Here is a 22,754-nt window from a genome sequence, read left to right as displayed (position 1 = left end):
AACATCGTCCGCATCAGCAAAATGCAAGTCAAATAACAATGAAATACCACTTCACGCCCACTAGTATGGACTACAATAAAAAAGACAGATGATAATAAGTGCTGGTGAAAATATGGAGAAACCGGGACTCTCATACATGCTGGTGGGAATGTAAAATGGTACAAACACTTTAGAAAACAAATCTGGCAGTTCTCAAAAGGTTAACCAGAGTTACCATAAAAACCCAACCAAAACCTGTTGCCGTCGAATCAATTCCGACTCACAGCTACCCTACAGGACAGAACAGAACTGCACCCATAGTTTCCAAACAGTGGCTGGTGGATTTGAACTGCTGACCTTTTGGTTAGCAGGCATAGCACTTAACCACTACGCCATCAGGGTTTCCAGAGCTACCATACACACACACACCAACTGCCATCAGGTCGATTTCGACTCATAGCAACCCTATGGGACGGAATAGAACTGAACTGCCCCACAGAGTTTCCAAGGAGTGCCTGATGGATCTAAAATGCCAGAGCTCTTAATCACTGTGCCACCAGGGTTTCCACAGTGCTGTCCCATGGCCCATCAATTCCACTCATAGGTATGTATCCAGGAAAAACAAAAACATGTCCACACAATAACTTACAAATGTTTGCAGCAGTAAGTCAAAAACTGGAATCAACCCAAATATCCATCAACTGATAGATGGATAAACAAATGTGATATATCCATACAGTGGAATATTATTCAGCAATAATAAGGAATGAAGTACCAATACATGCTACAACAGGGATGAACCTGGGAAACATTATGGTAAGTAAAAAAAAGCCAGTCACAAACAGCCAAATAGGATTCCATTTATATGAATGTCCACAATAGGCACATCTACAGACACAGAAAGCAGATTAGGGGTTGCCTAGGGATAAGAGAAAGCAGGGAGTGGAAGGGTGACTGCTAAAGCATAGTTTCTTTTTGGGATGAAGAAAGTGTTTAAGACTGACTGTGATGATGGCTACACAACTTTAAATATACTAAAAACCACTGAATTGTATACTTTAAGTGGGTGAATTGTATGGTATGTTAATTATAGTTCAACAAAGCTGTTACCTAAAGAAGTTACTGTCCTAAGATGATCTGAATTTTAAATAGTTTATAGGCAGAAAATATAAACTAAAAGCATTCTTTAACTAAAATCATTAATCACAAATATTTAAACTGCTTCTACTACATGAAGAGTCCTGGTGGTGCAGTGGTTAACAGTTTGGCTCCTAACCAAAAAGGTCAGCAGTTTGAATCCAGCAGCTACTCTTTGGAAACTCTAACAAGCAATTCTAACTCTATCCTATAGGGTCGCTATGAGTCGGAAGGGGTTTTCTGCTATGTGAAAAGGCACTGCACTATGTGATATAAAAAAGAAAAAAACCAGCACTAAGAGATGCCAACCAGATATATAGTACCAGTTGGAAGTATACCTGTTTTTAAAAAAAAAAAGTAATGTAAAACCACAGAATTCATTTAATCCTTTTGATGAAGTCCAATTTATCTTTTTTTCCCCTAGTTGCTTTGTGCTTTTGGTGTCATATCTAAGAAACCATTGCCTAACGCAAGGCTGTAAAGATTTACTCCTATGTTTTCTTCTAAAAGTTTTATAGTTTTAGTTTTTACATTTAGGTCTTTGAACCAATTTGAGTAAATTTTTATACATCCTTTTCCCACACTGAATTGTCTTGGCACTATTGTAAAAAATGATTGACTGAGTATATACTACTTTTTTAAGTAAAACACACACTGGTTATATTCAAAATAATTTTAAATTTAAAAATAAATTTTTTTGAAAACATGAAAATCACAAAAACCCAAACAATGCACCATAACAGATGGGAAACAGGCCTTGATTCTTTCAAGCAGCAGTTCTCAACAATTCTGGGGTCCCAGATGCTTTGAAAATCACATACCATTCTGAGAATCAAAGCTAAAAATTCACCAGGAAAAAAAAAAAGTATACCAAAACTGTCTTCAGTTTTGGGGATTCAGTTAAGGATTCATGTGGAAAGCAGCAAACAAACCATGTATTAATAGAAAGTGTGAGCCTTTGTCTTTCAGACATAGAAACGAGGGGAAAGGAGAAGTAACGCCAGTCCAGGTGGAAGGGAAACACGGAACAAGGCATGAAAACAACTGGAAAGTAGGATGTGTGTTAAGGAGAGAAAGTAATCCAGCCTTGAATGACGGAGGAAGGAAGTTTAGACCGAACTTTAATGAGCACAGGATCCCCTAAGAATTTTAATAAAATGCAGTCTGAGTCTCAGCAAGTTTAGAGTGGGGCTGGAGATTCTGCATTTCTAACAGGCTCCCAGGAGACATCAGTACTACTAGACCATAAAATCACATTTTTGAGTGGCAAGGGTTTAGACCCATGGTTCCAAAAACTGTACTACGGTACCACAACAAATGCACAGGGTACCATGGGCTATTTTTAACTTCCTGGGGAAACAGAAATGGTCAACATTTGTCAGATACCACAAGAACCACTAGAGATCGCTCACAGTTTCAACATTCAATAGTGCTACATTCCTTTCAGTGACATCGGATATCTGAGAAAGGTCAGCAGTTTGAGCCCACCAGCTGCTCTGTGGAAGTGAGATGTTCAACAGTCTGCTTTCATAAGGATTATAGCCTTGGAAACCCTATGGGCAGCTCTCCTCTGCCCTACGGGATCGCTGTGTGTCAGAAGAAACTTGGCAGCAAATAAAGGGTTATCATGTGAAACAAGAAATGAGGGTCCAATCGGATTTCGAGGTTTGAGAAGTTGTAGAGTGGCCAACAGGCACACACATCCCACTAGTAACTATGGTTAAATACAAAAGATTAATTTTTCTTTTCAATTTATGCATATTATTTTCTTCAAATGGTTACTAAAGTTGTTGGGACATAAATACTTGTTACTAGTTGTTTGGACTAAATTACTTAATAAACAAAACTGTTAATTTTTTTCACAACACCCCTGGGCCAAAAGAAACACCTAAGATAATAAGGTGCTGTGAACTGAGACAGTTATGGGAACCTCTGGTTTAATCTATTTTATAGGTGGTCAAGACCACAGTTTCTACAGTTTCTACAGGCAAACTAATGAGACTCAGATCCTGGCTCTACCGTCACCATCTAGGTGATTCTGAGCAAAGTATTTAATCTCCCTGGGTCTCCGTGTCCTCCACTATAGAGATAATAATTCGTACCTCAGAAGACTGCTATAAACAATAATGGCTGAATATATGTAAAAAGTTTAGCATTAGTTGGCAAACAGAACTACAGAAGTATTTGTTGCCATCAACATCATCATGACAATGACATTACTGCTATTGCCAATTATTAGGTACAAGAGTCATATAAGAGTTCTGATAGCTGAGCACAGCTTCTGGTGCATAGGGAAGAGATATGGCAGGTATAGGAATTAGAGCAGGCTGGAAGAATAGGCTACCTCAATCCTGACTCACAAGTGCTGGGTGCTGTGGCTGTTTATCACTTCCAGGGCAGAGAAAACAGAAAAGGATAAGGTCAAGTCAAATTTACTTCCATATTTTTACTAAAATTACTTACTAAAGTACTTCATCAGCAGGTAATTTATATTGTTGTAACGACAGAAAATTTAAAGAAAATAAGTTCTGAGGGTACATAAAAATTCATTTGTGTGATGTGAAAAATCTTCTGATTGCAAAACACAGTTACCCAAGGTGTGCACATTAAGACTCCTTCCATCTCCTAAACCAAAAGCAAAGAAGCTTCCTGAATAAACTGAATGCTTCGAAGGCCAGCGTAGCTGGGGCAGAGGTCTGGGGACTGTGGTTTCAGGGGACATCTAAGTCAATTGGCATAATAAAATCTATTAAAAAAAACATTCTGCATCCCACTTTGGAGAGTGGCATCTGGGGTCTTAAACGCTAGCAAGCAGCCATCTAAGATGCATCTATTGGTCTCAACCCACCTGGAGCAAAGGAGAATGAAGAACACCAAAGACACAAGGTACTTATGAGCCCAAGAGACAGAAAGGGCCACATAAATCAGAGACCACATCATCCTGAGACCAGAAGAACTAGATGGTGCCTGGCTACAACCAATGACTGCCCTGACAGGCAACACAACAGAGAACCCCTGAGGGAGCAGGAGAGCAGTGGGATGCAGACCCCAAATTCTCATAAGACCAGACTTAGTGGTCTGACTGAGGCTAGAAGGACCCTGGTGGTCATGGCCCCCAGACCTTCTATTGGCCCAGGACAGGAACCATTCCTGAAGCCAACTCTTCAGACAGGGATTGGACTGGACAATGGGTTGGAGAGGGATGCTGGTGAGGAGTGAGCTTCTTGGATCATGTGGACACTTGAGACTTATGTTGGCATCTCCTGCCTGGAGGGGAGATGAGACGGTGGAGGGGGTTAGAAGCTGGCAAAATGGACACAGAAAGAGAGAGTGGAGGGAGAAAGCCGGCTGTCTCATTAGGGGGAGAGTAATTGGGAGTGTGTAGCAAGGTATATATGGGTTTTTGTGTGAGAGACTGACTTGATGTGTAAACTTTTGCTTAAAGCACAATAAAAATTATATTTAAAAAAAAAAAAAGAGTCCTTCCATCTCATTACCAAATCTAAGCATGTCAGCAAATGAGTGCAAGACTCTAACACTGCTTCTCATGGATTTGCAGGAGGGCAAAGCACACAGATCAGAAAGAACATTCTGCTCATTAAACTGAAGCAGATGACTACAGAAGAGAAGGGCTTGTCACATGTAACATCTGTGCCAAGAACGATCATATTAAATATGCAAAATGTGAAGTAAAGGTGTGAAAAAGCAGTAAGATGATACTCTAGACCTTAAATAGGCTACAAAAGTTCTGACAGTTTTCCTAATTATCCCCAGGAATGGACACAGGAGGCCAAAAGGCTGGAGGGAGAAATACATTTTTCTCCATTATGGGTATCGAGCACTAGGGCTAAAATCATGCCTGTCTGAACACTGATCAGTTTCTGCAAAGGTTAATAGCAATTAAATGCAGCACACTAGATTAAATGAGAAACAGGTCATGGTACTTCTGTACGTGAAAAGAGCACGATAAAGCATTTCTTTTAAATTCATCTTAATGCACAGGAAATCCAAAAGGAGCTGTTACGGGGAAAAGAACCTATTTATTAAATAGTTAAGCAATCTCTTAAATGCAATTTTTAAAAATCATGACAAGCTACACAAACTAATTCAATTATCGTTGGTATTGTGTTGCTGCCAGAGAATTAAAAATGCTACGTAAACACTAAAGATGTCTAAAATAACATTTCTAAGAAAAAGAGAACGACTGTATGATACTCTATTTTTTCTAGCTAAAGAGAATCATGAGTTTAAAAATTCAAAGTAGGATATAAATGCTAAATTGAAAATAAACATACTGACGCATAATACTGTCATTAACGCTTTGCTTCCTCCAGCCTGATACATCTATATTCAAAAGAATATAGTAAATTACTTAGTAAGTATGATTAAGATTAATCTGATAATTACAATATCCTGAGATCATTCTCTGAATTTAATCTTTTAGTTAGTATACATCTGAAGTATATTTATGGTTGATTTTTTTCAAATTTAAACGCTAGCCAGCTTTTCCAAAAACAAGCAAGCAAGCAAGCAATGATGTGTACACAGGAGTGTGCGCATCTCTCGCTACAGAAGATAAATAAAAGGGGCAGGCTCAGAAAATGGAAAGTCAATTTACTTTGCTATCCTCAGGGTCTTCTAAACCATCAGGCCGACTAAGGTTTCGAGCAGGTTGGCTGCAGACAACATTGTCTTCCAGTCCCCAAGAGTGTGCTCTAACAGGTGGCCTCTGAATTTCATCTGGATAAAAAGCACCATCTGCTCCATCTGCAATGAAAATTTTGGAAGGGTAGGGTGAAACGTGGCACTCAAATTAACATCTCTATGTAGAAAATAATATGATGAACAGGATATAAAGAACCATTTTGGAACATTAAAAAAAATAGATGTTTTTCTTTTTAACCCAAGTGATTTTTAAAGATGAGAATGCAATAACAAATACGACTATTGTGATTAATGGTACATCACTTCTTGACGAGTCCAGTTACTGCGTTAAACGTGAAAACTGCATGTTATACAGGTAAAATAATGTCTCCGTTACAGCTGACTATACAACATTTCTCTAATCCCACTGAAATAGAAGCAAAAACATCTCCAGGTCCAGCTAACCTAAAACCAAAAACATTTCAATGACCTCTGGTTTCCTGTGCTGCATAAGGATTACCATACTGCAGAACTGGTTGTTTACTTGGCACTGCAGGAACATGCCCGGTTTGCTCTGAGCACGTGCTGAGACACTGTGAGACCTGCTGTGGACTTTGGGAATTCTGGCCTTCCATTTTCCTTTCTGCTTGATTTTCTAGACTCCTTTTAATTTCCTGCAAGTAGCAAAAATAAAGGTGAATAAGCAGACCAATAAAATATTTTATAAGAAAGACAGCATTAAACATTTAGCCAAAATATAATGATAAAATTAATTCCCTAGCATGTTTCAAGTATGCAGTTGGAAAAGATGGCTCTCAACTTCTTATAAATGCTCCTTCCATGTATAACAAAGTCAGAAAGTAGGATAATGCCCAATGTATTTTCAAATTTATTTGTGCCAAAAAAGTGCCCTTTTCGTAGAGCTAATTTAAGGGAAAACTATGAGCCTCTTAAAACGTGGCTATTAATAAAATTTTTTTTTAAAACACAGATTGCTTCAACAGTAAATTCTATCAAACATTTAAGAAATTATACCAAAAACTAATTTTGCATGAATGCTTTCAGAAAAGAGAGGAAAAAATACTTCGCAATTCATTTCATGGGGCCAGGTTCCAAAACCAAAGACTCAAAAGAAAACTATAGACCAATACCCCTAATGAATACTGATTCGAAAATCTTTAATATATTAGCAAATTAAATCCAACAATATTAAAAGAAAGAATTAATACATCATGACTAAGTGGGTTTTATCACAAGAATTTAAATTATTTTAATACCCAAAAATCAATGCAAGCCATCATGTTACTAGGAAAAAAACATGACTATTTCAACACATTCCAAGGAAACACTTTAAAAATTCAGCATTCATCCATAATTTTTTTTTTAAATCTCCACAAATTAGGAGTAAAAAGGTAATTCCTCAACCTGATAAGGGCTATCATAAAAACCAAACAGCTGACCTTAATGAAGAAATACTAAAATGATTCTACCTAAAATCAATAGTAAGGCAAGGATGTCTGTTTTCACCAATTCCATTCAACACTGCACTAAAGATTCTACCCAGTGGATTAAGGTAAGAGTAATTAAGATTAAGACTGGGAGGGAAGAAGTAAAACTGTCACAGAAAATATAATCACATATGCAAAAAATCCCAAGGAATCTACAAAAGCTAGGAGAATTAAGTGAATTTAGGAAGGTCGAAGGACACAAGATCAGTACAAAAAATCAATTATATTTCTATAAGCTACAAACAATTGGAAAATGAAATTTTTTAAATTTCTGTTTATAGTTGCTGTCAAGTTGATACCAATTTATAGTGACCCTAAAGGACAGAGCAGAACTGCCCCATAAGGTTTCCAAGGAGCAGCTTGTGGATGCAAACTGCCAAACTTTTGGTTTGCGGCCTGAGCTCTTAACCACTGCACCACCAGGGTTCCTCCATTTATAGTAAAAAAAAAAATATAGCACCAATAAATAAAATAGTTAGGAATAAAGTTAAGATTTGCAAGACCTATATGCTAATAAGAATAAAATATTGCTGTGAAAATTTAAAGAAAGCCTAAATAAATAGATATACCATGTCCATGGACTGGAAGATGACATTTTTACAATATTACTTTCGATGCAATCTCAATGAAAATTCCACCAGGCTTTTGTATAAACTGACAAGCTGGTTCTAAAATGTACACTGAAATATAAAGGGCCTAAAATAGCCTATTCTACAAAAGTAGAACAAAGTTGGAGGACTTATACTGTCTGATTTCAGGACTGTTATAAAACTATGGTAAATCAAGACATTATAGTACTGGAAAAGCCAAACCAAACCCACTGCCATCGAGTTGATTCCAACTCATAGCGACCCTAGAGGACAGAGCAGAACTGCCCCATAGAGTTTCCAAGGAGCACCTGGTGGATTCAAACTGCCAACCTTTTGGTTAGCAGCCGTAGCACTTAACAACTATGCCACCAGGGTTTCCAGTATTGGCAAAAGGATAAACATATAGATTAGGGGTTGACAAACATTTTCTGTAAAGGGCCAGATAAATATTTTTACCTTTGCAGGCCACAGAGACACTACAGCAACTATTCAAATCTGCCTATGCTGTAGCAGCCCTTGGTAATACATAAATAAATGGACGTGGCTGTGTTCCAATAAAACTTTATTTACAAAAACAGGCTATGAGTTGGATCTGGCTTGCTAATCCCTAACATGAATCCATAAAATATAAGAGAGTCCAAAAACTGACCCACACTATATAATAAACCCAGTGCTATATAGTCAGTTGATTTTCAACAAAGGTGAAAAGTAGTTCAATGGAGGAAGACAATGGTTTTTTCAACAATGTATGCCAAAAAAGAAAAGAATTTCGACTACATACCACGCACAAAAATTAACTTTAAATAGATCAAAGATCTAATCATCAAAGAGCTAATAGTATAAATCTTCTAAGAGAAAAAAAAATACGAGAAAACCTTTCCTTGGATTAAGCAAAAATTTCTTAAGATGGGATGCAAATAGCATGAACAATTCAGAAAAATACTGTTGAACTGTACTACTTTAAAAGCTTTTGCTCTTCTAAGGATAGTATTTTTTTTTTTTTTTAATAAAAAGGTAAAGCGCAGATTAAGAGAAAATATATCTAACAAAGGAGTTTTATCCAGTAGAGATATCTGGAATATATAAAGAACACTTACACCAAATGCAAACAAACCCAAGAAGACAAAACACCCAATTAAAAAAAAAAAAGAGGTAAAAGACCTGAACAGACACTTCACAAAGGAATATATACAAATGGCCTATAAGCACACGAAAAAATGCTCAACATCTCTAGTCATCATGAAAAGTAAAATTCAAACCACAATGAGATAACACCACACACTCACTAGAATGACCAAAATTAAAAAGACTGACAATACCAAGTGCTAGTGAGGATATGGAGCAATTAGAACGCTCATACGCTGCTGGTGGAAATGCAAAATGATACAGCCATTTGGAAAACACTGTGGCTGTTTCTTAAAACATACACTTACCATATAAGCCAGCAATTCCACTCCTAGGTATCTACCCAAAAGAAATGAAAATATATGTCCACAAAAAGACTTGTACGAGAAATGTTCACAGCAGCATTTATTCAAGAAAGCGAAACACTGGAAATAATCCAAATGTCTATGAACTGGTAAATGGATTAATGTCCATTAACTAGTGAATGGTTAAGTTCTGCATGATTCCATGTATATAAAATGCTAGAAAAAGCAAACCTTCATATAATGACAGAAAGTAGATCAGTCATTGTCTGTGGCTGAGGGGTAACTAGAAGGGAATGACTGCCAAAGACCATGAAGTAACTTTTTGGGGTGATGAAAATGTTCAAATGTTTGAGTGTAATGGTGATCACAGGACTATATATATTTGACAAAATTCATCAAATTGCATTTACAATGAGTGAATTTTATTGTATGTAAATTGTACCTCAATAGAGCATTTTAAAAAAATCAAAGGATATAAAAGATGAAAAAAAATTAATCTATAAAGTATAATTCATCTGGTTTCACTGACTGTCATCCCTTGGGAGTAGAGATAAGACTGTCTACGTTAACAGATTTTTACCTGTATAAATGACCTTAAAATGGAATAAGTCATCAACACTGAGCAAAACTGTTAAATATTATGAAAAATGCAAGTCAACTTAGGTTTGAGGAGGTTTAAAAGTTCTTCCTAAACAAGTAAATTTACTGTACCCATAACATACCCATGCATCATTGTACCAGGCCCTGTGGCAAACTTCTGAGGTTAAGGTGGCATTTCTACCTCACAGGAGCTTATGATCTTGTTACACACCTAAGACTTGTAAAATTTTAGAAAAAAATAAAATACATTCAAGATATCCAGCATGTCACTCATTATGTAGAAGACATCATACCTGGAACTAGAGATACAAGGATGAATCTGACATGGATTTTGCCTGCAAGGAACAGAAGATAGGATTCTAGATAAATGAACTGTGAACTGGCAGAGAAGTGAACTTTAAATGCAATGTGTCGAAACAGAAACACTATATATCAAGGGAAGACTATATAGATGTGCCGTTTAAGCTGGATCCTAAAGGATGTTCACCAGGCTTAAGGAAAAGCATTGTAGATATAGAAAAAGAACATGGGAAAAGAATACAGAACACATGAGAAATATTAAATTTTGGGCTTGGTAAGTAAAATGAGATGGCTAGAGCATAGGATGCATGTCAAGAGTAGAAGGAGATGTAGCTGAAAAGGACAAGTTTTAGGCCAGATGGGCCAAATCCATGTCATAGAGCATATAAGAATGGGCCTTCACATTCTTGAACCATAACTTTAGCATAGTAAAAATGGTCCTTAGTAAGATTAATCTAGCAAAGCTATACTGGGCATACTAGAAACTAGAAGCCAAGAAGTAGGCAGGCTGCAGGGCGTGGTAAACTGGAGTCAGGCTGTCCCGAATTTAACCATCAGCTCCAGCACTTAACTACCCTCTCCAAGCCTCATAAGACTATCAAGAAATAAGGCAAGTATTTAGAACATAAAACCAAAATCAAACTCACTGCCATCCAGTCAATTACAACTCATAGCGACCCTATAGGACAGCGTAAAACTCCCCCTATAGGGTTTCCTGGGACATAATCTTTACAAGACCAGATCGCCACATCTTTCTCCTGCGGAGTGGCTGGTGGGATCTAACCACTGACCTTTTAGTTGGCTACCAAGCATTTTAAACACTGCACCACCAGGGTTCCTTGTTTAGAACACTAAAAAAAAAAAAACCCGTTGCCATCAAGTTGATTTCAACTCTGCAATCCTACAGGACAGAGTAGAACCGCCCCATAGGGTTTCCAAGGCTGTAAAATCTTTACAGAAGCAGACTACCACATCTTTCTCCCAAGGGGCGACTGGTGGGTTTGAACTGTCAACCTTTCAGTTAGCAGGAGAGTGCTTTAGCCACTGCACCACCAGGGCTCCTTAAATGAAGTCGTAAGTTTCATCAAAAGATTTACACATACATGGGTACAGTGAAACAACTTCATAGAGCATTCCAACGTAATAAAGAGTTCACACTAACTTAATTCTCCTCTTTATACCACAAAAGATACAATAAATTTTCAGCAAATAGGATGCAGAGTAAGAACAGAACCAGTTACAAGCAGCTTTGATTCCTTACAGGGGAAAAGAATACAGGGATATTGACGAAAGAGTTAAGGTTTGGTTGCTTTGCAAATCCAATTGATTAAACTCTCTTTCCTCTGAAACGTTAGTATACTGCTTGGACTTCAGAGCAGGTATTCTTAAACTTGCATTCACAGACTGCACCCCTTCAGAAAGGTCCATGTTTAGAATTCAAGAGGTCCACGAACTTAGATGGGGAAAAAAATCTACATCTTTTCACTAGCTTATGCTGAAATTTGTATTTTTCTCCCATTATGAATGTAAGCAAAAAATACCACAGTAATAATGCCAGTAGCTGTGACTGTCACAACAGAAATCACAGATATATTCATTTCATATTACAGTCATCACAGCCATTTGAAAACATCCTTTATATCCACCACTACTTTGAAATTATGCTAATTAGACATGCTAACCCTTATTTAACATTTGAATAAATAAGCATATATACAATTATCACAAATTTGAATATTTTTATAACTATTTCTTATAATCGGTTTCCTTTGTAATTCCCTATATAGTCTTATACATTTACAACATTATTCTGAAAATAGACTTCACCAGACTGTCAAAGGGTCCTTGGCACAATAATGGTCCAGAAAACCTGGGGGAGCTCTCCTACCTACAAACACATGCACACACAACATGAAATGTGGCTACCCTACCCCCAGCAAAACAATATTAACCACTGGTTTACAATTTTCCTTAAATAAAAAATTACAACTGAATGAAGAGATTTTATTAAGAGCCCTCTTCCAGTTCCAGCTTTGGGTTCCAAATTTTGTTTAGCTGGTTTGCCTTTGCTAGGGTACCTGTTTGTTTGGTTTTTTTGTTGGTTTTGTTTTTTCCTCCAGGCCCCAAAGTGGCTCTGGATGGCCTTGGTTCCACTTTATAAGTTCTACAAATTACTTGACAAGTTAAAGGTGTTTTTGGTACTTCAACTGTTAAACAGGAGAAGTAATATATTCCTCTTATCTGCCACATAGGGATGCTGGGAGAATAAAGAACAGACATTGAATGCTTTCAATTACTTAGAAAAAACTATGAAACAAGCTGTTCAAAAGTATTATAATTCTTATCCTTCTTATCAGTTCCAGACAGCCTCAAAGTTTTAGCAAAAGTAAACAAATTGTATTGAGTTGGGTGCCGACTCGATGGCAATTAACAATAACAAACAAGACTCTCCTAAAATCAGTTCTCTTGGATCATTATTATTTAATCATCAGGCTACTTTAACAGTACTTCATTAGAAGCATTTTCCATTCATCACTGGTAAGTGTGTATGTCACGCTTCCATTCTCAGGTAAGGAGGAGATAATGTAGAAAAATGAAACAATCACTGAGAAAACTCTAGTCAGGTTGTCAACATACAAGAGCATCTCATCTAAATTTTTAAATCATTTTCATTTTCTCTGGAAAGTTAATAAAGTATTCCTACAATCTTGTTTTTTCTCATCATTATTTGGTATACTGCTTTTGCTTTTAAAATATTTGTTTTATTTGCTCTTCCCTTTTCAACCTTATAATAAGGGGCCTATGCAGAATATTTGAAATAGTACGAAGGTAGGAAAAAAATTAGTAATTCTAAATGGTGGTTTTGAAATTACATGAAAAAATAATAAACACTTTAAGCTATCAGGTTTTAAATAAATGTAAATTAGTAGGATTTTTAATACTAAGAAACATACTAAATTACTTCATACTACTAAAAATTATTAAAAACCAAATGTTACTTTAAAAATACTAAGAAGCTAGTTATAAAAGAAAACCGCACTACTGGTGGAAATGTAAATGGTACAACCACTATGGTAAAGGATATGGTGCCTCCTTAAACTAGAAATACCATATGATCCAGTACTCCCACTCCTAGAAATATATTCTGGAGAAAAAGAGCCGTCACACGTGCACACTCATGTTCACTGCAGCATTATTCACAAAGCAAAAAAGACGGAACCAAAGTGCCCATCAACGGATGAATGGATAAACAAGTTACGGTACACACATACACACAATGATGTGTCTGGAGGGCATTATGCTGAGTGAAATAAGTCAATCACAAAAGGACAAATACTGTATGAGACCACTATTATAAAAACCCAAGAAAAGGCTTACACATAGAAAAAAGCAAACTTTGATGGTTATGAGGCAGAGGAGGGGTGGGGAGGGGAAATCACTAATTAGATAGTAGACAAATGTTAACTTTGGTGAAGGCAAAGACAACAAAATATAAAGTCAGCACCGCCCTGACCAAGGCAAAGCCACAGAAGCTCCCTAGACACACCCAAACACATTGAGGGACCGAGTTACTGGGGCTGAGGGTTGGGGACCATGGTCTCAGGGGACATCTAGGTCAACTGGCATAACATACTGCATAAGAAAACGTTCTACATCCTACCTTCCTTAGTAGTGTCTGGGGTCTTAAAAACTTGCAAGCGGCCATTTAAAATGCATCTATTGGTCCCATCATGTTGAGGGCAAAGGAGAGTGAAGACAAGCAAAGACACAAGGAAAATATTAGTTCAAAGGACTAATGTAATGGACCACATGAACCACAACCTCCACCAGCCCAGAAGAACTAGATGGTGCCTAGCTACCACCACCAACCACTCTGACAAGGATCACAATAGAGGGTTCCAGACAGAGTGGAAGAAAAATGTAGAACAAAATACAAATTCACACACACACAAAAAAAAGATCAGACTTAACTGGTCTGACAGAGACTGGAAGAACTCCCAAGACTATGGCCCCCACACACCCTAATTCAGGACTGAAGCCACTCCCAAAATCCACCTTTCAGCCAAAAATCAGAACTTTAAACAAATAATAATACGTAAGGAATGTGCTTCTTAGTTCAGTCAAGTATAGGATATCAAATGGGCAACACCTGCCCAAAAGCAAACGCAGGAAGGGGCAGAAATACTGAAAGGGAAAGGGGGGGAGTGCTGATACACTGCGGGGATTGCAACCAATGTCACAAAACAAGTTGTGTATAAATTTTTGAATGAGAAACTAATTTGAATTGTAAACTTCCACCAAAAACACAATAAAAAAAAAACTAATGAATCCTTTTATTAACTCATTTGTTCATTAAATATTTATCGAGCAACTTCTAGTTTCAGGCACTATTCTAGGCCCTAACGATTCGGGAATAAACAAAACAGACAAAAATCCCTGCCTATTAGAAAGGGGAAGATGCAACAAACTAAGTATAACATGTATTTGTTAGGTGGTGACAAATCCTGTTGAGGAAAAAAATAAGAAAAGGGGCTCAAAGAGTACTGGAAGAGCTTGCAGTTTTAAACAGAATGGTCAGGAAAGATCTTGCTAAAAAGAGGATATTTAAGTCAAGACCTGAAAGAAGAAAGGGAGTGAGTCATGTAAATATCTGGAACAAGAAAGTTTCTGGTAGACTGGTAACGACGGTGCATATTCAGTTAAACAATCTCAATTCAGGTCTCATGGCTGTCATGTGACCCTGGATGAGTCTCATATCTTTTCTAAGCCACAGTGTCCTCATTCGTAAGAAAAAAAATAAAAATGTAAAAAATATAAAAAATGTTAAAAATTTATTATGAGGACCAAATTACTAGGATCTGCATATTCCGCTGAACTCAGTGTTAAATGCAAAGCCTACCACTCATATGCAGCAGTTACCTATCAGCTAAATAGTACATGTAATTTAAATTTGTGCCTTAGCAAAATTACAAATTATTATTCATCATTTACTCACTCAACTGATGCTTAATGATCACTTCCTACATGCCGAGCACTGTGATCTCAGTTTCCATGGTGAAGAAGGGAGACCTAATTCTAATATTATGGAGGCTTGGGGGTAGGGGTGAGGGTTCTGAGATAGAACATTGAGGGAGAGGACAAACATTAAGCAAATTATTGAAATAGCAATTTTTATGAATACCATGAGTCTTAAAGTGATAAAAACTATGGTGACACCAGCAAGAAAATCAAGAACAGCTCAAGGAGATAGGAAGTAAAGAACAACTGGCCTACTTCCTATTGCATGCCTGACAAGGCAGGGTGTTACATGACACCAAAACTGCTGGTCTCAGTACATTTACCAAATGATTTTTTATAAGCAAATGCTAAAAATTAAGTTTGCCCCATTATTTTTTCATTCAACAAATATTGATTTAACTTCAATCATCAGGCACTACACCACAGGCTATGCGTACGGTAGGGAATAAAAATAGACAATCCCTGTCTTCATGACCCTTACAATTACGTGGAGGAGATAGCCACTGGACAAAAACACAGACTATGTGATTACAAATTTTGACCTAAACCAAACCAAACCCACTGCTATCGAGTTGATTCTGATTCATAGCAACCCCATAGGGTTTCCAAGACTGTAAATCTCTACGGAAGCAGACTGCCACATCTCTCTACCGCAGAGCCGCTGGTGGCTTCAAACCTCCGACTTTTCAGTTAGCAGTTAAGTACCTTAACCACTGTACCACCAGGGCTCCCACAAATATGACAAGTGCCATGAAATAAAATCACAGGCCTCAGACTCGAGCTTAATAGAGACACCTAATTTGGTCTGGAAAGTCAAAGGCAGCCCTCTGAAGAAACATCATTTAATCTGGGACTTGAAGGATAATTCAAAAGTGGTAGAAATAGTTAAATATTTTGAGGAAAATAACAAAGTCTGTGATACACTTTAAAAAATGTGGTGGGGAGGATCATGGGGAAATAGCTAAAGTAATGTTGGCCAAGAGCTAACAATTACCGATGCTGGGTGAGGAGTACAACATGGTTCATTATATAATTCTCTCTACTCATGTCTGAACTCTTCCCCTTCCCCAAAAAGTTTAACAAAATAATAAACAATGGTAAGAAAAAACATTCCTGACAAAGGACACGAACGAAAACCCAGAGACAAGAAAATAATTGGTAAATTGTAAAACCTGAAGGATTAGAACAGCTCACCAGTAGCACAGGGAACTTGGTCAAAATGCAAATCTCAAGCCTCCCTCCAGACCTACTAAAAAACTTGGAACTCTGGGGTGGGGTCCAGAAGTCTGTTTTAACAAGCCTTCCAGGTGATTCTGATGCAAGCTCAAGTTTGAGAACTAAGCTAGACTCTACTCTAGAGGATAGTGAAACAGGTTACTAAGGCTTGAGAGAGGAATAGATAAGTGTAGGCCAGATCATACAAAATATTACAGGATATGTTAAGAATTTATTTTATCCTAAGTACAACACGAGGCCCATTAAATAGATTTAAGCAAGGTAGGGTCATGATCAGATGTACATTTTTAAGATTACCCTGCCTGCTATATGAAGAAACCTCTTAACTGAACCAAGGAGTAGAAGACCAGTTAGGAAGCTAACGCCATATAGTCCAGACTGGAGATCTAAGAGCGGCCTTGACTTCAGGTCTCCAAACTCCAGACTACTCTTCACAAATGTGAAGATGCGCTCCAAATATATACATAAATAAAAATTATACTATCTCGTTATAGAAACCCTGGTGGCGTAGTGGTTAAGTGCTAAGGCTGCTAACCAAAAGGTCGGCAGTTCGAATCCGCCAAGCACTCCTTGGAACTCTATGGGGCAGTTCTACTCTGTCCTATAGGGTCGCTATGAGTCGGAATTGACTCAATGGCAGTGGATTCAGTTTTTTGGTTTTTATGTCGTTATGTGCCATCAAGTCGATTCTGGCTCATAGAGACCCCATGTGACAGAGTAGAACTGCCCCGTAAGGTTTCCTAGCCTGTAATTTTCACGGGAGCAGATCACCAGGTCTTATCTCCCAAGGAGCAGGGCCCCAGTAGGTTCAAACCACCAACCTTCTGGTTAGCAGCCAGTCGCTTAATTATTGCACCACCAAGGCTCCTAATATATACTATACTAATCTGTATATTTGAAAGTCTAGTTGTCAGTTCAGTTTATTTCAATAATTGGTTTTAAAGGCTGAAATAGCTGAAAAAATATCTCACAAAAATACTGTAGATAGATTCTCATGAAAGAAATGCATTGCTTACTATGTTTACTAAATCATGATATTTATTTTTCAATCTTATCAACCAATTACACAAAGGTATTTGTTTAAATATTGCTAGTAAATTTCCACGTTACCTGATATCAGACAGTTTGTTCTTACACGCACTTATATTGTTCTCGGCAACAAAATCAAGTATCGATGGATACATCCCCAAGAATCTTTAAATAGCTGTCCCTGGGGCACAGATTTCTTTCAAAAAGTAGTTACAATCTTATTCAAAGTATGAGAATGCAATCGGTTTCCTTGAAGGGAGAGATCAAGTGAGCTTATTACTTTCTTAAGAAGAAATCTGCTAGGTAGCATTCTCCTTTAGTATATAGAAAAAAAGCAAGCTATCTTTTAAGGGTGACAATGCTTTCATAACATACCCTACCTTGAGATAACCAGAGCCTCTGTATATTATAAAAGATTTTTCATTCCCTATCTCATTACAGTGAATGGTCAGGAGTCTACACATATTAAATGACTTGTTTTTTATAAAATTAACCACACTGATGACATCTGATAAGCATCTTGTGCATTTCTGGATTTAAGTTCTTTGTTGCTGTGACTTGCCTATAAATGATATGGTAAATGAATCTTCACATGTACTGCTATCTCTGTAATCGCAACCAAGAATTTTTTTAATTTATTTTGTATTCAAAGTGCTGCTCCATCACTTGTCACTCTCAAAGCAGTTGCCCATGAAACCGTGAATTACTAACATTTCTTACAGTATTTACTGACAAAGGAATGTATTTTACTTTGTCACTGTGATACGCAGCTTCTGAAATGGCTTCCAATAATCCCCACCTCTTGGAATTCATGCTCTTGTGTAATTCTTCACCTGAAATGTCGGCTGGACCTAGTGACAAGCTTCTAACAGACAAAAGTAATGGTATGTCACTTCTGGAATTTGGTTACAAAAAACTGTGACTTCTCCATCTTGTTCTCTTCACACACACTCTCTGACTCTTTCTCAGTTTGCTTGCTCTGGTGAAGCAAGCAGCCATGCTGTGAGCTAGTCTATGGAAAGGCTCACAATGGCAAGGAACTGAGCCAACGGCAAGGAAGAAATGAGGTACTGGGTAACAACCACCCCCAAACAACTGAACCCTAGCAGCAGTCACTTCAGTGGGCTTGGAAACAGATCCACATCCATGACATGACTGCGGCCCCAGCTGACACCTTGACTGCAGCCTTGCTGAGAGCTCCAAGGCCACAGGACCCAGCTAAGCTGGACCTGGATTCCTGACTCACAGAAACTGTGAGAGAGCAAAAAGGTTGTTTTTGGGTCATTTCTTTACACAGCCATATAATTAATACTATAACTTTATCACATTGGTAGCTTGAAACTGGCCATGGTGAGCACCATAAATCAGCAAATGCTACAATTTAAAGCTTCTTTCCTCCCTGCCCCCCAAGAAAGGCAGTTGTCAAATATTCATCAGTAGGCCATGGGATAACCGAATGTGTAAATTTCATACACACACACCCCAAAAAAACTGTCAACCAAAGTTGGACTCTAGTTAGAAGGTCTGCCTTTTGCTTTTCACAGTGATATGAGTTAGCAATTCTCAAACTACTTTCTGTGTATTCAACATTTGAGTAAATACAGAGGATGAGATCAGGTTCCTAACTTTTGGAGAAGGGAGTTATGACATGGAAAGGGAGAAGACTAGACTTTATGCCGTAGTGTTGGACTGGAATTGGAGGTATCAGTATTTACTCATGATTTTCTTTTTTAAATAATACAAGCCTAGTTTAATAAATAACAGAAACACAGGTGACTGCACTCCAGGAAGAGTATTCACTTCTTGAAGGCCCATTCATAGTTTTCTCTGGGACTCCACTACCACTTGGGCAAATCTAATAGTGCAGCCCTGAAGTTTGTAACCATCTTGTCTTACTAATGCCATAGTACCAGACTGTACCCCAACATCACCTGGCACATGACAAATGAGTTCATGCTCTGCTCATGAGGCTATCTGTCCCCAATGGGTGTCATCTTCTCCAGGCCATGCTTGGCAAACAAACTTTTCAGCTTTGCTTCTAAAAGTGACAACGCCTGAAGACCTTCTCTAGAGACGGAGCTTCTGGTCCCCAGCCTCTGTTTCTCCAGAAATGCATTCTGTAGTCTTCTCCAAAATGTCTGCCACCTCCACCAGAAACTCTGGATTCCAAATATCTTGGTGTCTTCTATACATCTCTGGGCACTCGCCACCCAACCGCCCACAGGGACCGTGCAGCCATGTGGCTGACCTTGGCTTCATGATTTTTTAAATACTTATACGAGAGAGTGTAAGATATATCTACATTTTTTCTAGCTCTGACTGCTGCTGGCTTAGAAGTGATGAGCATACACCTAATGCCCAGATCTTGGTTTCTATACTCCATTCTCCACTAAAATGAGTAGGGCTCCTTGGAGAAATAACTGATTCCAGGCTGGGGCAGGAAAAGTACAAGACGATGCTGGAACATCTTTTTGCAACACAAAGTAACGAGTGCTCAAATAATGGGGGCATATTAAAAGAACACTGAAGCTGGTTTGAGGACCCCTGGTGGTGCAGTGGTTAAGAGCTTGGCAGCTAACCAAAAGGTTGGCAGTTCAAATCCAGTAGCCTCTCCTTTGGAAACCCTATGGGGCAGTTCTACTCTATCTTATGGGGATGCTATGAGTCAGAGTCAACCGGATGGCAACAGATTTGGTTTTGTATGGTTGGAGCTGGTTTGAAGGGGCTTTCACTAGTCAAATCTGAGACAATCTCAACATCAAGATGACAACAGTAATGGATTATAAGTCACTAAATACAACAGCAATCTATGAGTCTACACTGATATAGATAGCTAATAGATAGATAAAACGAGCAAAAGGGAATGAAAGCTCTTTCTTACAGAAAAATTCCAATTAATCAATATAGAAGGAATGATGAAGTTAGAATATCATCAACGGATGCTAAAACTACTGGGTGAATGTCTGATGAGGAGCAAAGCATCTCACTACAAAATTACTTATTAAACATAAAGGGAAAAAATACTCACTTTTGGTGCACATTACCTTAACCAAGTGATCAAAATTAACATTACCAACATTCAGAAAAACACAAATTCTGTAGTATTCCTGCCAAAAATGCACAACCTAAATTTAATCAAGATAAAACATTGAACAAACTGAAATTCGGGGACATTACATAAAATAATTGACCTATATTCTTTAAAAAAAAAGTGACGATTAAATCAAAGTTAAGAAAGTCAAAGACAGTCTATAATATAATCTCTCCCAGTTTAAAGGAAATTTAAAAACAGAACCAAATGATTATGGATTAGATCCTAGAACACAGAGAAAAAAGCAACAAAGGATAAAACTTAAATACAGACTATGGATCAGATGTTAACACTGTCTCAGTATCAGTGTTAGAGTTCCTGAATTTGCTAACTATAATATGGTTTTTTTTAATATGGTTATGTAAGAGGACACAAAGTACCACAATGGCTCCAACTTACACTGGAATTGTTCAAGAAAACGTGTATTACAGGGGGGATGGGAAAGAAGAGAAAATGAGACAAAATATAAACAACTGGTAAATCTGGGTAAAGAATATATGAGCGAAGTTTTTTAAATAGGTGGTGGTGATAACTGCACAACACTGGGAAAGTAATTAAGGCCACTGAATTGTACACTTAAAAAGTTAAAATGAAAATTTTGCTATATATATTTTACATCAATAAAACAAAAATTAAAAAAAGAATCTGTTCACTGTACTATTTTTTCAACTTGAATTTGAAATTACCGTATATAAAAATTAAAAGCTATCAAAAATTCAAGAGTCTTCATTTTCAAAAATAATAACCAGTTAGGACATTAATGAAAGAAAAAGCCTCATGTGAAGAGCAACAAAAAGATGTTTAAGAACTTAAGAATTGTTCCAAACCTGAATGGCACAAAAGTAGACTTGAATAAATGCAAAGACACCCCACATTCTGTTTTCTTAGTTAAGAAATATAATATCATTGAAGTGTTAGTTCTCCTTAATTTATAAATTTAATGCAATCTCAAAAAAAAACAACAATATGAGAAAAATAAACATACAACAAAAGCTAGGAAAACGAAAAGAAAGAGTTACAAGAAGGGACTAACTCTACAAAATATTAAAAGCCTCTATGATTAAAACAGTTTGGTACTGGCATATAAATTCAGACCAATGAAATAGAATACAAGGTACAGAAATAGATTCAACTACATACGGAAATCTATTATATGATGAAAAGGGTATCTCAAATCGCTGGAGCAAAAATGGACAGGTCATAAATAGGTTGGGACAACTGAATAGCCACTTAGAAAGAGAGAAACTTGGACCCATTCATTATGCCATATACCAATAATATACTCCAAATTGATAAAAGATCTAAATGTGTTTAAAAAAGAAAAAACTAAAGTACTAGAACAAAACACGAATGGATTCTTCTATATAGCCTGGGCATTGGGAAATGCTTTGTATCGAAAACTAAAAATTCAGATGTAATATATTCACAGGTGGTTCTCACACTGGATTGTGCATGTGTCACCTGGAACACATGTCAAAACACCTATTTCTGGGCCCCACCTCCAGAGTTTCTAATTCAGCAAGTCTGGGGCTGGGTCCAAAAATCTGCATTTCTAATAAGTTCCAAGGTGATGCTGACACTACCGGTCAGTCCTGGCACTACGCCTTAGGCTACATAAAAATTTTTAAGTGTTGCATGGCAAAAGCACTTTATAAACATAGTAAAGAGACAAACTGGGAGAAAATACTTGCTACGTACATCACAGATGAAGAGCCAATCTCTCTGATAAGAGTAAAAAAATATGTATTAAAGAAAACTGAGGAAAAAAAAACAAAATTCTTACAGAATGGGCCAAAGGCATTAACAACTCACAAAAAACGTGCTATTAAAGATGCTCAACTTTACTCACAATAAGAGACATGTGAAAATTACAACTACCTTAAGATACCATTTCTCATCCATCACACCAGCAACAATCAGAAAGCCTGACTGCCCAATGTATGGGGAAACAAGTATACTTCTCATACCCTGCTAGTGGGAATGCAAAATAGTACAACCTCTGTAGAAGAGAACTTGGCAATATTTAATAAAATTACACATGTAGAGGGGGGCGGAGCCAAGATGGCGGACTAGGCAGACGCTACCTCGGATCCCTCTTACAACAAAGACACGGAAAAACAAGTGAATCGATCACATACATAACAATCTACGAACCCTGAACAACAAACACAGATTTAGAGACGGAGAACGA

The 22,754-nt window shown here is 37.4% G+C and overlaps 1 protein-coding gene across 5 annotated transcripts in view; it reads right to left on the bottom strand.

Moving 5' to 3' along the window:
* TAX1BP1 (Tax1 binding protein 1) overlaps window positions 1-22,754 on the bottom strand; it is a 94,808-nt gene that overhangs the window by 3,782 nt on the left and 68,272 nt on the right. For 2 of the 5 annotated variants that reach the window (XM_049893325.1, XM_049893328.1), the window contains 2 exons: window positions 6,281-6,434; window positions 5,735-5,883 (listed from right to left, as the gene is read on the bottom strand). In XM_049893325.1, coding sequence (XP_049749282.1) covers window positions 5,735-5,883; window positions 6,281-6,434 — 303 coding nt within the window. Of the gene's footprint in view, window positions 1-5,734; window positions 5,884-6,250; window positions 6,435-22,754 lie in introns of all 5 variants that reach the window. The other 3 variants (XM_049893324.1, XM_049893327.1, XM_049893326.1) reach the window with 2 other exon arrangements.

Source organism: Elephas maximus, chromosome 8, assembly GCF_024166365.1.
Source record: "Elephas maximus indicus isolate mEleMax1 chromosome 8, mEleMax1 primary haplotype, whole genome shotgun sequence".
Classification (NCBI taxonomy): domain Eukaryota; kingdom Metazoa; phylum Chordata; class Mammalia; order Proboscidea; family Elephantidae; genus Elephas; species Elephas maximus.
This window is presented reverse-complemented; position numbering and strand designations above follow the sequence as displayed.